Here is a 12,928-nt window from a genome sequence, read left to right on the forward strand (position 1 = left end):
GGCTCAGAGGCAGCAGCAGTGTCTGCATTTGTACCGAGCCATGGCTGCCCAGGAGGGTGGCAGGGAGGGCGCCCGGCCCAGCCCCGGAATGCTGAGCTGGGTGCTCTCCTGCAGCACACGTACACACGGCACCCCAGCCCAGCCCACACACACATGCAGTACTCACTGGGTTCTATTCTTTAGCCTCTTCAGCATGGAATTCTTTACAGGGCAGTAGGTATGAAATGAAACAGCCTCCCTGCACTCCACGGATGCCGCTGTGTGAATAGCATTAGACACCAAGGACAATAGGCAGGATCAGCTCGAACATTAAGAGCAAATATTTAATGGAAGACTGGTTACCCCCGTCTCTCCCTTTCACATCTCTGCCTCATGTATCCAGGCACGGGTGGTACTGGCTCCCTTGAGAGGCTGTAGCGAGCAGCTGAGGCACAAACTAAAACATGGCATGGATGTCAAGGAGCTGATGTCACCAAAACAAGCATTTCTCCGATAAAACCGGCAATTCCGTTAGGGAAGTCCCACAAATCGATGGAAATTGTTGGGCTGAACGTGCCGCGTTACACAATGACTGCAGCACCAAGAGTGATAAATCACAGCAGGATCTGTCAGCAGAAATAAGCTGAGACTACAATAACTAAGTTACAGAAGTGCCCAGCAGCTGCTGGGATGCACAGCACGGGATCACCGGGGCTGCGGTGTCGAGGAGCAGGAGAGGGCACACCAAGCACCCCCAACAGCCTCGCTCCAGAGTAGTTCCCAAACAGCCCACCCACCGAAAAACTGAAAGGATCTGTAAACCCCAGAGCAGTCTCAAGGTCTGCCATCTTTCTCAGGAAGCTGCCCAAGCACCAAGGCTCCTGTCCAGCAGATGCGGGGAGCGCCTGGCAGGGGTCACATGGAGTGTCTGGGAAGAGGCAGGAGAGGTTTCAGCCATCCTGTCACCTCAGCACAGCGGCACTGCCAGCCCAGCCTGTGGGCACAGCGGAGCTGAAGGGAAATGTGCTGTTTGTACACCAGCAGCTGTGCACTTACAGCGGGATCTGGGGCTGCTGCCAACAGAAAAGTGCAAAAATTCAGGAGCAAAGGAACCCTGAGACAATTCAAGCGCAGATGCTGGAGATGGCGCAGATTCTGCCTCCCAGACAGCACCACACCAGTGTAAGAAGAAAGGTTCTTCAAGCACGAGAATAACTTTTCTTAAGTCATGCAAACAGAATGGAAGTATTAGTCCCATGGTTTATTCCATTAATGGATGACATGCTTTTATTTCAAGCCTTGCTGGCTGGTACAATCCCAGAAGCTCAGTTTAACACAGGTGAGGGTAGCTGGCAGCTGCATCATTACATTGCAGCACAAATGCAAACCATCCAGCAGGCATTGCTGTGCTCTTCCAAAGCACTGTTGTTCAAAGGAGCTGGAAAGAAAGCCCTACAAGTCTGTGGAAATCCACTACAGAGGATTTGCAGTTCAGGAGATCACACACTACTGGAAAGAGTCACTCCATCACCTAATAGGAACAGGGCTGAGCAACGGATTGCAAATGAAATTACTTCACTATTGAACAGTTGTATTTAAAAACTCCATTTCAAACTGTCTGTAGCTCTGTAACAAACCAACAGTCCACACAGACAGTCCTAATTTAAGTAGAGGCCCATTCTGGATACAGCAACTGCTTCACTGTTTATTTGTCTCTGGAAAAAACCTGAGGCAAACTCATAAGCTCCTTTATAGTGCAAACATGATGCTCTAGAAAAGTGCAAACATCATAATATTCTCACTTTTAAAAGTATTCCCTATGAACATAAGGACAGTGATAAAGACACAAGGAATTTAAACATGATGAATATTTCCCGAACAAAGGACAGTATTTTACTCCTGACAAAATAAACAGTCCTTTATGTCACCAATATCAATCCCATTTCCATCCAGCCCCAGTGCAATGCAGATGTTTGTTGTAGGCCTTTAGCTAACAAGCAACAACAGTGAATGCACTAGTTTATGCTAAATTACAATTTCAATACAATTTAATAGGTCTGTTGCAAAAAATAGTTACACTTAGGCCACAAGACCCAATCTCCATGCAGGGTCCAGGGATGCAAAGAGGCAAAGTGCCCCAAAGTAATTCATTAGGCACGAGGAACCTGACCCCAAATCCCTCACCAGGCACATCCCACTGAACAGGCTTTTCAACCAACCCCACTGTGATCCAAGTGAGCTGTAAAAGAGGAAGGAGAAAAACCCTCCAGACAGAATAACCAGGTCAGCTGAGCCACCTCAGCTTGGAGAGAACTGCAACTCCTAACAAATTAACCCAAAAAGCCTTTCTGCTACAATATCTACACCTTTAATGAGTTCATTAATTAGGTGTCTCAGGGATCATTTCTTTAACTCTTCTAATCAGAGTAGAAAAGTCTCTATTTTCTCTAATTGGCTGAACAAGGACAGCAGACAGTGTTGCACATTTACTCTTCTTTCTTTCCAAAAGACAACTTTAATAACCTGAAAACTTGTCTAGTTTAACTTTTCACCTACTGTAGTTCAAACGTGAGAAATCGTATTTGAACTGTAATATTTTGGTATTTATTACACTCACTCCACCTTTGTAAAAGTCCTCAATGGAGCAATTATTAGTATTAATTCTCTAATTAAAAATATTCATAACTATCACCACTGCACCACACATTTTTAGCCAGTCTGTCAGTTAAATCCTGGTCAATCAAGTACTCTTCTCTAGCATTTTATCAGCAATTACTTTTATCTCCTCTTCTGTTCTCCAAAGAGCAAAGGTCCTTCAGGTTCTTCACTCAGCTCTTCCTCCCGCTCCAGTGAGAGCCGAGCATCATCTGCTGCCTCTGGCACCCAGTTATTCCCATTCCTTTGCTTAACATTTCCCAAGATACGAGCTAAGGTCCTGATGCCATCCCCCCATAATGAAAAGTGACTCTACAGCCATTTAATCCTTTTATCCCTGTGCAGCTCAGGCTACTAAAATACAGGTGAACCTTATCAATTATGTGTCCTTCCTCTGGAGCTTTATCTACCTTTCACAGGATTATTTTTACAGAGATTAATAACCTTTTTATTAAAATGGTTGTATCTCCCTCTTGAGTACATCCCTTCTTTTCCCTGCAAGTTAAAAGCCCAGAAGAACCACAAAAGCAAATACCCATGTTCAAACATGCATCTAAAATCCTGCTGTCTCTTCCTCCCAATATATCAACTACTGCAAACCAGCATTAAAAACATTAAAACACTGCTACAACATTGATTTCTGTCATTTCTCTGTTGACAAAGTATTAAAGATTTTACGTTCTTTTAAGAAAACGGAACAGATACAAGACTGTAACAATAGATCATGAAAATCTTTTAATATATTTCTTTTCCACATGACTGCAAAATATTTAGCTAAAATATGACAACATTTTAATACTCACTATCTTCTCCTGGACAGGGCATGCCGGGCTTCTCTGGAATGCTTGGGAAAACTAAAACAAAAACATTAGATTTTTAAGGTAAAGGATTCTCAGTAGTCCTTTTTCCTTGACTCTTGAGTATATTTACACAGAGGTAGTTTCTGGAAGCACTTAAATAATGAGAAATGATGTAATCAAACTTTGGTTCCAGACTGGCAGGATCTTACACTGGAGTGAAGCACCCATAAATCTGTGCAGCTAAAACTCAAAGGCTGCTGCAGTTCAGCTTTGGGCTCCACTTTCTTCTCACAACAAACTGCAGGGCACCAGCTACACCAGGACTGTTACTGGACAGACAGAGGAGCTGCTCCAGCCCCAGCTGCCCCTGCAGCAGTTGCTGGGACTGCCAGACACACAGAGGGGCTGAACTGTGCAATACTTGCCATGGATAATGAGCCCCTCGTCCCTGTTCTGGCAGTACAACCGGAAGGCCTCCTCCAGCTCCATCTGCGACGAGATGGTACAGGGGTCACCTGTAAGAAACACACAGGCAGCTGCAGCCTTGAGGAGTTCAGGGCACAACTTCAATCACTCAGTAAAAAGTGCACCAGCCTCGAGGATTGCCCTTCTTTGAATCACTTGTTACTAAGCTGGCACTTTGCTCAAAGCCGAAAGGGAGTAACAGAATTATTCCTCCCAACTTTATCAACACTGAGTAGATAGAACTGCACTGCACTGGTGTGCCACAGGATAACACAACATAAAAGGGGACAGCTATACTTAAAGATCCCCTTCTTTTCCTGTCTGCTCCTGGTCACGTTATCAGCATTACCTTGTGAGGGTTATTTTTGCTAAAACTCGGTAATTAATCCCCAAATCCCCTTAAGCAGACCCACATAAAGTACAGTACGTCACAATGGACAGGGAGCCAGCAAACAGCCAGGGTGTCACTCTGCCCCCCTGACCCCCTGGGAACACCCCCTCCTGAGCACAGCCCGGGTGACACGTGACCTTGTGACAGACAGGCCGAGCGATGACACCGGGGTCCAGCCACACGCTATGTTTGAGCTCTTATCTTAAAAAATTATTTGATAAATCATTTATAAAGTGATGCATCCAGGGCCCATCTACTCCTCTTTGAAGGCCACTGCTGTTGATGATCTATAAATACTGCAATAATGCAGCATGAAAGACAACTGGAATTATTTGTACTGCAAATCAACAATCCACATTTGTTATATGTTTATGGGATTTTATTATGAGCGAGCTATTCATAGCTTAAACATTTTGGATCTTGTCAAAAACAAAGAAACACTACAAAGGCCCAAAAGAAAATCTGCTTTCTTCAGCTCTTGGTAGGTTTTCTTTATTCATTAAGCCATCGGCAATTGTTTGCTTTTAGTTGGTTCAAAGAGAACATCTGTTTGTGCAGTCAGACAAACGAACTCCAATTCCATGTGGCAAGAAGTGGAAACACTCACATGCAGACACAGGATAACACAAAACCCGGGAGGGCTGGGGACAGCCAACACAGCAGATTGGCTGCAACTCAACAGCTCAGAGCCAGAAGGGTTGGACAGGTATGGATTTAGCCAAGGTTGGAGGACAACACTTATTAGAACTGCAACTGAAGAGATTTGTTGTTTTAATTTAAGTTAGCCTCACAAAGCCAGTGCAACAGATAGCAGGACTCATGTCTTCAAATCCTCCAAGACAGAACTCCTGAGGTTTTCTCCTTTCCTGCAACCATCTTCCTTTATTAGCAGGCATGCAGTTCAAACAGCTAAGCACAGGCAGTGTAATTACCCTCCATGCCCTTCTGATCAGGTTACTTTTTATTACACCCCCAGGAAAACAAAGGTTAGAAAACTGAGGTTAGCAGAGTTGCCTCTGTCTTTCTGGGTAATCAGAAGACAAAGAGTAAATTCAAAAATAATTGATATTACTCCTTGATATCTTAAAAAGGACTGACTCTGACTATAGGCTACCTCCTTCCCCAGACTTTAAAATTTGATTCAAACACTCCACAGCTAAGAGAGAGCACAGGCTGCTATCCACAATGTGACACTTGGTTATACAAGTTTCCTCAGTGCCCCTGCTCTGTCCCACGATGAACAGACCCAAGAATGCCCAAGCAGTGTTCCAGTCCCATACCTTCATCATCAATCCACTTGAGGGTGATTGGCTGCTCCTGCTGCAGGTTGCACATCTCGTGCACTTCATCACAGAGTTCAGCGTAGCTCATTGAGGCATCCAAGTTTGTTATCAGGATGTCCCTGCAGGACGTGAAGACATCAGGTTTTATCAGGAAATACCTGCATTAGCCTGCATATCCCAACAATTCCATCTGTGGACACTAAGCTGCAGAATCACACTTGGAGAATGAGCATTCCTCATATGAAATGCTCCCACTATGTCACCAGGATTACATCTCTCAGTGCTTAACTTCAAAAAAACCCACTTTAGTACAGAGAAAATAATTGTGTTAATCACCTACCTTTAATGCATGTTTACCTGGGTGAGCAAAGTTCCCTTAATATAATTATCAGCCTTTGAAGTGTTGTTAGAAAAAAACAGAAGCTTTCGTAAAAATTAATTTTTTTAATCCAGGTAATTCCTCCATCAGGAGATAAGTAAAATCTTCATTATTGTAAAATCCTTTTCAACTGTGGGCTTTTCCTCACATCCACTATATAGCTAGAGAGGAAGCTTTGATTAGGTGAATTGTCACAAGATGTAATTACAGGACAATTCAGATAAAATCTTACTCCAATTCTGCACCTTGTGCTCCACTTCCACAGTGTTTAGAGAAGGTGGTCCCAGCACTGAGCTGGGCTGATGGGAACCCTCAGTTTATCTCAGCACTGTGACAGTAACTCCCCATACAGGGAAAGCCCACACAGGGCTGGCACTGCAGCTCAAAGGTTAAAAAAAGAAGAGAGATTATACACAACAAACTCTCATGATACCAACTAGACTTTCTCCTCTTTTTAAAATACTTTTCAAATGACTATGGGAAACCAGCAAACAAACAAGTGGAAGAAGAAACAGTAGATGAATTTAAGTAATTTTGCTGCCTTCAAAACCTTCCAGGGGATAATGAGGAGAGTGTTTCGTAGGTAATGGCTACTGGCATGTTTAATTCTTTCACCTCTAACATAGCAAATACAGTAGAAGTTGTCCAACATGAGTGGGATAACTTTCCTATTCCCATCCTGTGTGACAAGTCATTTTTGAAAAAATGTCATATCATATTCTGCCTACTTATGTCTTTCAGCCAGCAGTTGAATAGTACTATGCTGAACTAAGAAACCTAAATTCCACAACTTACATTTTAAATGATATGCATTAATAACTTTCCATTTTGCCTTTGCTGAGAAAAATTACAAGCAAAGCTCTAAGACAATCACTTTAAAGAACTGCACTGTTCCAAATTCAGACTAAAAGCACTGCTACCTTTTCAAGTGTAACTTTAATCTACACTTTGTAAAGCTCTCAAAGAACAGCAACTTAGTAATTCTTCATAACAAAACAGCAGCAGCAACACATACACCACCTGCCACCCTGTAAACCTGTATTACCTACAATACTGAGAGCTGTCAGGTGAGGCCGAGTTTAGGAGCATTTCCCTGTCAAAGAAGTCATGTTTTATGCATTTAGGAAAGTAAGAGACCAAACTGGTTCTCACAGCAGTGTTTGAGGGCTGCTGCAGTGCCTTGCCCCAAGACAAGGTCACTAACAAATGCAGCTCGTTATTTAAGGCACTGCCACAACAAGCTGCTCATGAAATCAAGCACCTGTAGGTCTGTGGTAGCTGGACAATCCACTTCAAACCTGAAAATACAGACCTACACACTACAAACTCCAACCAAAGCTGGCAAATACTTATCAGCCTTGAATTGTTAACATTATCGTAACAGATGCCACTCTACAGGTGAATTAGGGAGCATATTCTTCGTGCCCACGTTCCTTCTTAATGTCTCTACAGCCACATCAGGCAGGGCTCAGCTAAGTGGAAACCATTCCTTGTTTAACACTAAAGAACCCCACAGGACTATTTTGAAAAGGTATGTGAAGTGGACACTCCACAGCAAGATGAAGAGCTAAGGAGCAGTGAGTTCTGTACGAGCAGCCACAGCAAGAGAATCCCATTGCCACTGACAGACAGTGTGTGTCACCACCTCGAGCCAAGGGAACAGCCAGCAAACAAGGCTGCACCTGTGCAAGTGATTTCAAGTCACCAGGTGTAAAGCAGATAACCCAAGTAACTGCAACAATGAAACAAGAATTACACAAGTTGCCTTGCCCCTGCAATGTGCTCAGGCAGTTATTTACCCTGTGCTATGCCAGGAACTCTGTCACACCCAGGGACACGAATACCTGAGATGCCCAGACTGCACTGGTGTGGTTCACAACTTTCGTGCTCAGATCTCTAACTGGGGTGTCAATAAGGTATTTGCACTGTTATTTTCATTTTAGCATAAGGAAATAACTGAAAGTCAGTGGCACAGCTGGAATTTGAAGCCAGCTAAAGTAAAAGCAGATACATTTTAACAGTAATTTCGGAGAAAACTGGCATCACCAAATTAATACAACTGCTCTGGAATTCTAAACTCAGGACCTCAAACTACTTGGCACTGACCTGGTGGATAAGTTTATGAACCACCACAGCAAGAGCAACATTTACTTATATAGCAGTAAAACATCAGAAAAGATCACTCAAGTCACTTACCAAATGCCAGCAAGTTCAGTCTAAATACTTCAAGTTTAAGAATCTACTTAGGCCAAATATTTAACTCCTTAAATGATTTAAAGTTAGGCCTTGAAGGAAGACAGAGACCAAAGCAACCTTATTTTACGAGGTCCTCGAGGTGGGCAGCAAATCCATCAGATTAAACATACCTGAAAATCCAGATTTCATGTTGCAGTAATAAAACCTTCCTGACTCTACTGACAGCTGAGCGAAGTCACAGAGGGTTGTGACGTTTTTATTACAGATAAAATGTAATAACTGCATCTGGATGCTGGAGATGGAGCTAGACCTGCCTGTGACCATGGGAATCAATAATCCATCAACCCAGAACAACTGCACGCCAGTTCTGCACGTTTTCCCCTCTTTTGAGAGAAGATTAAATTAACTTTCCTTCCTGATCAGCATGCTGCAAGACTCTGAAGGGTATTTTAATAGCCCAGAAGTTTACCTACCTGATCTGACATTAATTACAAATCCACCAGTGCCCTGGTTACTCTATCACCAGGTCAGACCACGAACTCCTGCTCAATAAGCTTCAAAAATAGACAGGGCACAAACACAGAGGAAAGGACACGCTGACTTACCCACTGTAGTGTGTTTTTACTCTGATGAAGTCTTTGTTCAAATCAATTTTTGAGCCCATTCTGCTAGGCATGGTCTGTATTTAGCAGTCTAAATGAAATTATAAATATGTAGAAAGAAGTTCATTCAAGACAGATAACTAATTCTGAAGGGAAGAGCTTCACATGTGAAATACGAGTTTCTGCTCCAGATGACTCTCAATCCAGCTGCATATGAAAAAAACCCAGAATATTGATGAATATACACACACTCTGCTAAACAAATGAGTTGTGTCAAATTTTAGAAACACGAATAGCTTTACATGGAACAGCAAGAAATCAAAAAGAAACTGTATAAGACCACTGACCTGCACAGAAATTAAACGAGATTGGTTAAAAATACCCCATGCAATTTAGTTTTACAGAAATATCCCAACCGTTTGAGGATGTTTGCTTAAAAAAACACATCCAACAGCTCCCTCTCGGCCGAAAATACTCCAAGGAAATCTTTACTTATTCATCAACACAGCGTCTGGCTCTTTTCTTCCACAGAACAGAGTAGCCAGAAATAGTTTTTATATACATAGAACACTGAAGTCAATTAACGTCGGTTATAAATTCACCCCAGGGAAGCGGGAGGGGAACTCCACGGGGCAACTTTACCTCACCTTTACGATCGGAAGGTGACAAACATCCTGTTTATTCCAAATCAGCGCCTCACACACCTCTGCGTGTTCCCGGACACCTCCCTGGCCCCGCCGACCGGGCGAGCCGGGCCACGGGTACCGGGGAGGCGAAACCCCGAACGGCAGCCCCTCCTCTCCCGGGGGCTCGGGGGACACGCGGCCCCTCAGCCCGGCCTATGACACGGGGAGGCGACACCGCCGCCAGGGACGAGGCGGCGCCGGCACCTCCCCGAGCGGAGCGGGCTGTGCCTCTCCTCTTACCTGCTCCGACCGCGGGGGTCCCGCCCCACGCACCGGGGGAGCAGGGGCCGCTCCCTGCGCGCCGCTCGGCGACACCTCCCGCGGCCTCAAGTTGCTCAAAGTCCCGCGAGGAAGTTTCGCGGCGGACTTTGCCTCGCTGCCGGCGGGGCCCCGGCGGGGAGCGGCGGCGGCGGAGCCTCCGGAGCCCCTCGGGTTCGCGCTCGGGTCCCCCCTCAGAGCCCCTCCGTGCCCCCCAGCCGCGGTCCCGCCTCAGCGCCCCGCGCCCACCCCCGCCCGCGGCAACATGGCGGCCTGAGGGCGGGAGCGGCGGCCGATGGGGAGCCAATCCCCGGCCGCGTCCCGCCCCCCCGCCGCCAATCGCGGCGCGGGAACCGTTACCTGGGGACACCGCAGCGTCCCGGCCAACCAGAGCCCGCGGGACAACACCTGCGCCAATGGGAGCGCCGCGCGCCAGGGAGGGGCCCTGAGGGGACCGGGAGGGGCAACAGGTGACGGGACAGGGCTGAGGGGACAGGGCTGAGGGGACAGTGAGGGGACAGGGATGAGAGGGGCAACAGGTGAGGGGACAGGGATGAGAGGGGAACAGGTGAGGGGACAGGGATGAGGGGCTTTGAGGGGACAGGGATGAGGGGGGAACAGGTGAGGGGACAGGGCTGAGGGGACAGTGAGGGGACAGGGATGAGGGGGGACAGGTGAGGGGACAGGGCTGAGGGGTCGTGAGGGGACAGGGATGAGGGGACAGGTGAGGGGACAGGGCTGAGGGGCTGTGAGGGGACAGGGCTGAGGGAGGAACAGCTGAGGGGACAGGGCTGAGGGGGGAACAGGTGAGGGGACAGGGATGAGGGGCTGTGAGGGGACAGAGATGAGGGGCTGTGAGGGGACAGGCTGAGGGGGTAACAGGTGAGGGGACAGGGATGAGGGGGGAACAGGTGAGGGGACAGGGCTGAGGGGTCGTGAGGGGACAGGGATGAGGGGACAGGGCTGAGGGGCCATGAGGGGACAGGCTGAGGGGGGAACAGGTGAGTGGGCAGTGCTGAGGGGACAGTGAGCAGGGAGAAGTGTGAGGAGACAGGTGACAGTGCTGAGGGGACAGGTGAGAGGTGTGAGGGGACAGGTGACAGTGCTGAGGGGACAGGTGAGAGGTGTGAGGGGACAGGCCCTGTGTGCCCCCCTGAGGCTGTCAGAACTGATTCCCAGGAAGGCTCCCCCAGTGGAGGAGCAGGGATCCCCTGTGAGTGGGATGAACCAGCAATGGGATCCCCTGTGAGTGGGATGAGCCAGCAGTGGGATGCCCTGTGAGTGCCCATCCAGCTCCTGCTCACAGCTGTTGGAACAGGGAAACCGCAGCCAAAGTTATCAGAAAGAGGGAATAAAATAACAGTACTGGAGTGGCCAGAGCAGAGGAGAGAGAAACAGCAGAGTTGTTGTGCTGGTGCTGTTGGAGTAACCACAGTCTCACAAGAGCCTGTCTGTGGCGTGGTTAATGCCCCTCGCTTTGTAGAGCTGGGTTTGGGTGTTTTTCCCTAATGCTCCTTTGATCTTCCACACCGTGAATGCTCTGACTGGAGCAGGAACATCTCCTGTGTGGAGGAGATCAGAGCTTTGTTCCTCCGCTGAAGGCTGGGAGGTGAACTCAGAGAGTCCTCTAGTGGAAATGCTGCTTATCCTGCCCTGATTTCCTTCTGTAATTCCAAACTTTTCCAGGCAAATAAGCTATCCAAGAGAAAGGTCTGCTTTGGGGCCTTTCTTGATCTGTTTATGTCCACCTTTGGGCAACGTAACCCACCAAATTTGAAAAATAAACCAAATGAAGGAGTCACCACTCTTAGATTTTTTGAGGGCTGCCTGCAGTTGAGCTGTCATAATTGGTGTTTTGAAATGGGAAGAAATTCAATCCTTAGCCTCAAGTTCTTTTCAGGCCCTATTTAGCACTTTCTGATGACTCTCTGGGCTTTGAGGTGTGTATGTGTTGAGTTTGCAGCATGGTAGCTCTGAGCCTCCTTTTGGTGTTTCTGCAGTCTTCCAAAACACAAATAAATAATTGTTGACATTAGTTTAAATAGAAGTAAAGTGGGGAAATTAATTCCCATCAGTCTAGATGTTTTCTCTGACACCAAGGAAATGCACCAAATGGTTTCATTTATCAGTCTTCAATCTGAATTATTTGTGCAGCCTCTGCTAATTTTATCTTGGTGGGAACTGTCAATATGGTTTCAAAGTTGGCCCTTAATTCTTCATGTGTTCCAAATTTCTCTGCTTAAAATGGAGAACATTATGTAAGATATGTCTTTAAACATAATTCTTTCAGGTCAAGCTACACTTTGATCTGCAGCTCCTTGAGCTGTTGGACTGGGAGATAAAAGGTTCTTCAGAACTGTGATTTGAGGTTTTGTGGGGTTTATTCCTGGTTGTTCTGGGTTTCTTTTTTCCAGCACAACTTACCAAGGACAAAAGCTTAGGTGTGTTTTCAGTGCTTGATGAAAACCTGAACTCAGTATTTTTACATCTTGCACAGATACTTTGTAGTTGATCGGAGATATTTTGTTGCTGTTATTTTATAAGTCTTATTTTGGGTTGGTTTGTATTTTCTTATATCACAAAACTGTTTAAACAGTTGAATTTCCTAATAGATGCTTCTCACTTCTGGGCAGATGGCATTTTTTGGAGAGGATGTTGGCTTTGCTCTGTGCATCATCTAACAAGGTTGTAACTGGTTTGCAAACACAACAAGCTGTAAATCCTGAGTGTATTCCTAAGCTTTTTATTCTCCTTTTTTTTTCCCAGATGGCAGGCATTGCACTTTTGTTTTCTATTAAGCCATCCTCACCTTAATGAAAAGTTGTAGTGTTGCTGCCTATTACACCAAGATTTGAAGAGCTGACAGGCTCCTGCAGGTAATTTAATTTTATTCCAGGTTTAAATTAGATATTTATTGCATCTAAAATTTTAGTTCTTTTAAAAATTATTATTATTGTTGTTATCTCTTGAGGTCCGATCTTTTATTCTGAAGTGAACTGATGTGTTTGAGAAAGAGAAAGGTTAAAAAAGGAGGGGTTTTTTCAAATATTCCAGTTCTGTTTTGAAAATAAGTCCATAACTCTACATTCAACCTCAGCATCCGATCATCAGATTGTTGTGGCAGTGGAGGAGGTGATTTATCAAGGAACCTGGTGTTGGTATTTCAGCTGCTGGGAGCCTGAGTTAGCTTGTTCTGGAACTGTGGTTCTGACTAAAAGCGAGGATCATCCCCGG

At 45.9% G+C, this 12,928-nt stretch overlaps 1 protein-coding gene across 4 annotated transcripts in view; it reads right to left on the bottom strand.

Moving 5' to 3' along the window:
• The window catches only part of PRKCZ (protein kinase C zeta), a 32,524-nt gene extending 22,684 nt beyond the window's left edge, over positions 1 to 9,840 (bottom strand). For 2 of the 4 annotated variants that reach the window (XR_007629800.1, XM_050322277.1), the window contains exons 1-5: positions 9,677 to 9,840; positions 8,754 to 8,957; positions 5,571 to 5,692; positions 3,860 to 3,949; positions 3,438 to 3,488 (exon numbers count right to left, since the gene is read on the bottom strand). Coding sequence is in view for 2 of the 4 variants with exons in the window: in XM_050322277.1 (XP_050178234.1) it covers positions 3,438 to 3,488; positions 3,860 to 3,949; positions 5,571 to 5,692; positions 8,754 to 8,824 (334 nt within the window). In the remaining 2 variants the exon portion in view is untranslated. Of the gene's footprint in view, positions 1 to 166; positions 562 to 3,437; positions 3,489 to 3,859; positions 3,950 to 5,570; positions 5,693 to 8,753; positions 8,958 to 9,397; positions 9,593 to 9,676 lie in introns of those variants that run through there. The other 2 variants (XM_050322278.1, XM_050322280.1) reach the window with 2 other exon arrangements.
• Between the last annotated feature and the right edge of the window lie 3,088 nt (positions 9,841 to 12,928).

Source organism: Myiozetetes cayanensis, unplaced genomic scaffold (genome assembly GCF_022539395.1).
Source record: "Myiozetetes cayanensis isolate MyiCay16 unplaced genomic scaffold, myiCay2020 scf28, whole genome shotgun sequence".
Lineage (NCBI taxonomy): Eukaryota > Metazoa > Chordata > Aves > Passeriformes > Tyrannidae > Myiozetetes > Myiozetetes cayanensis.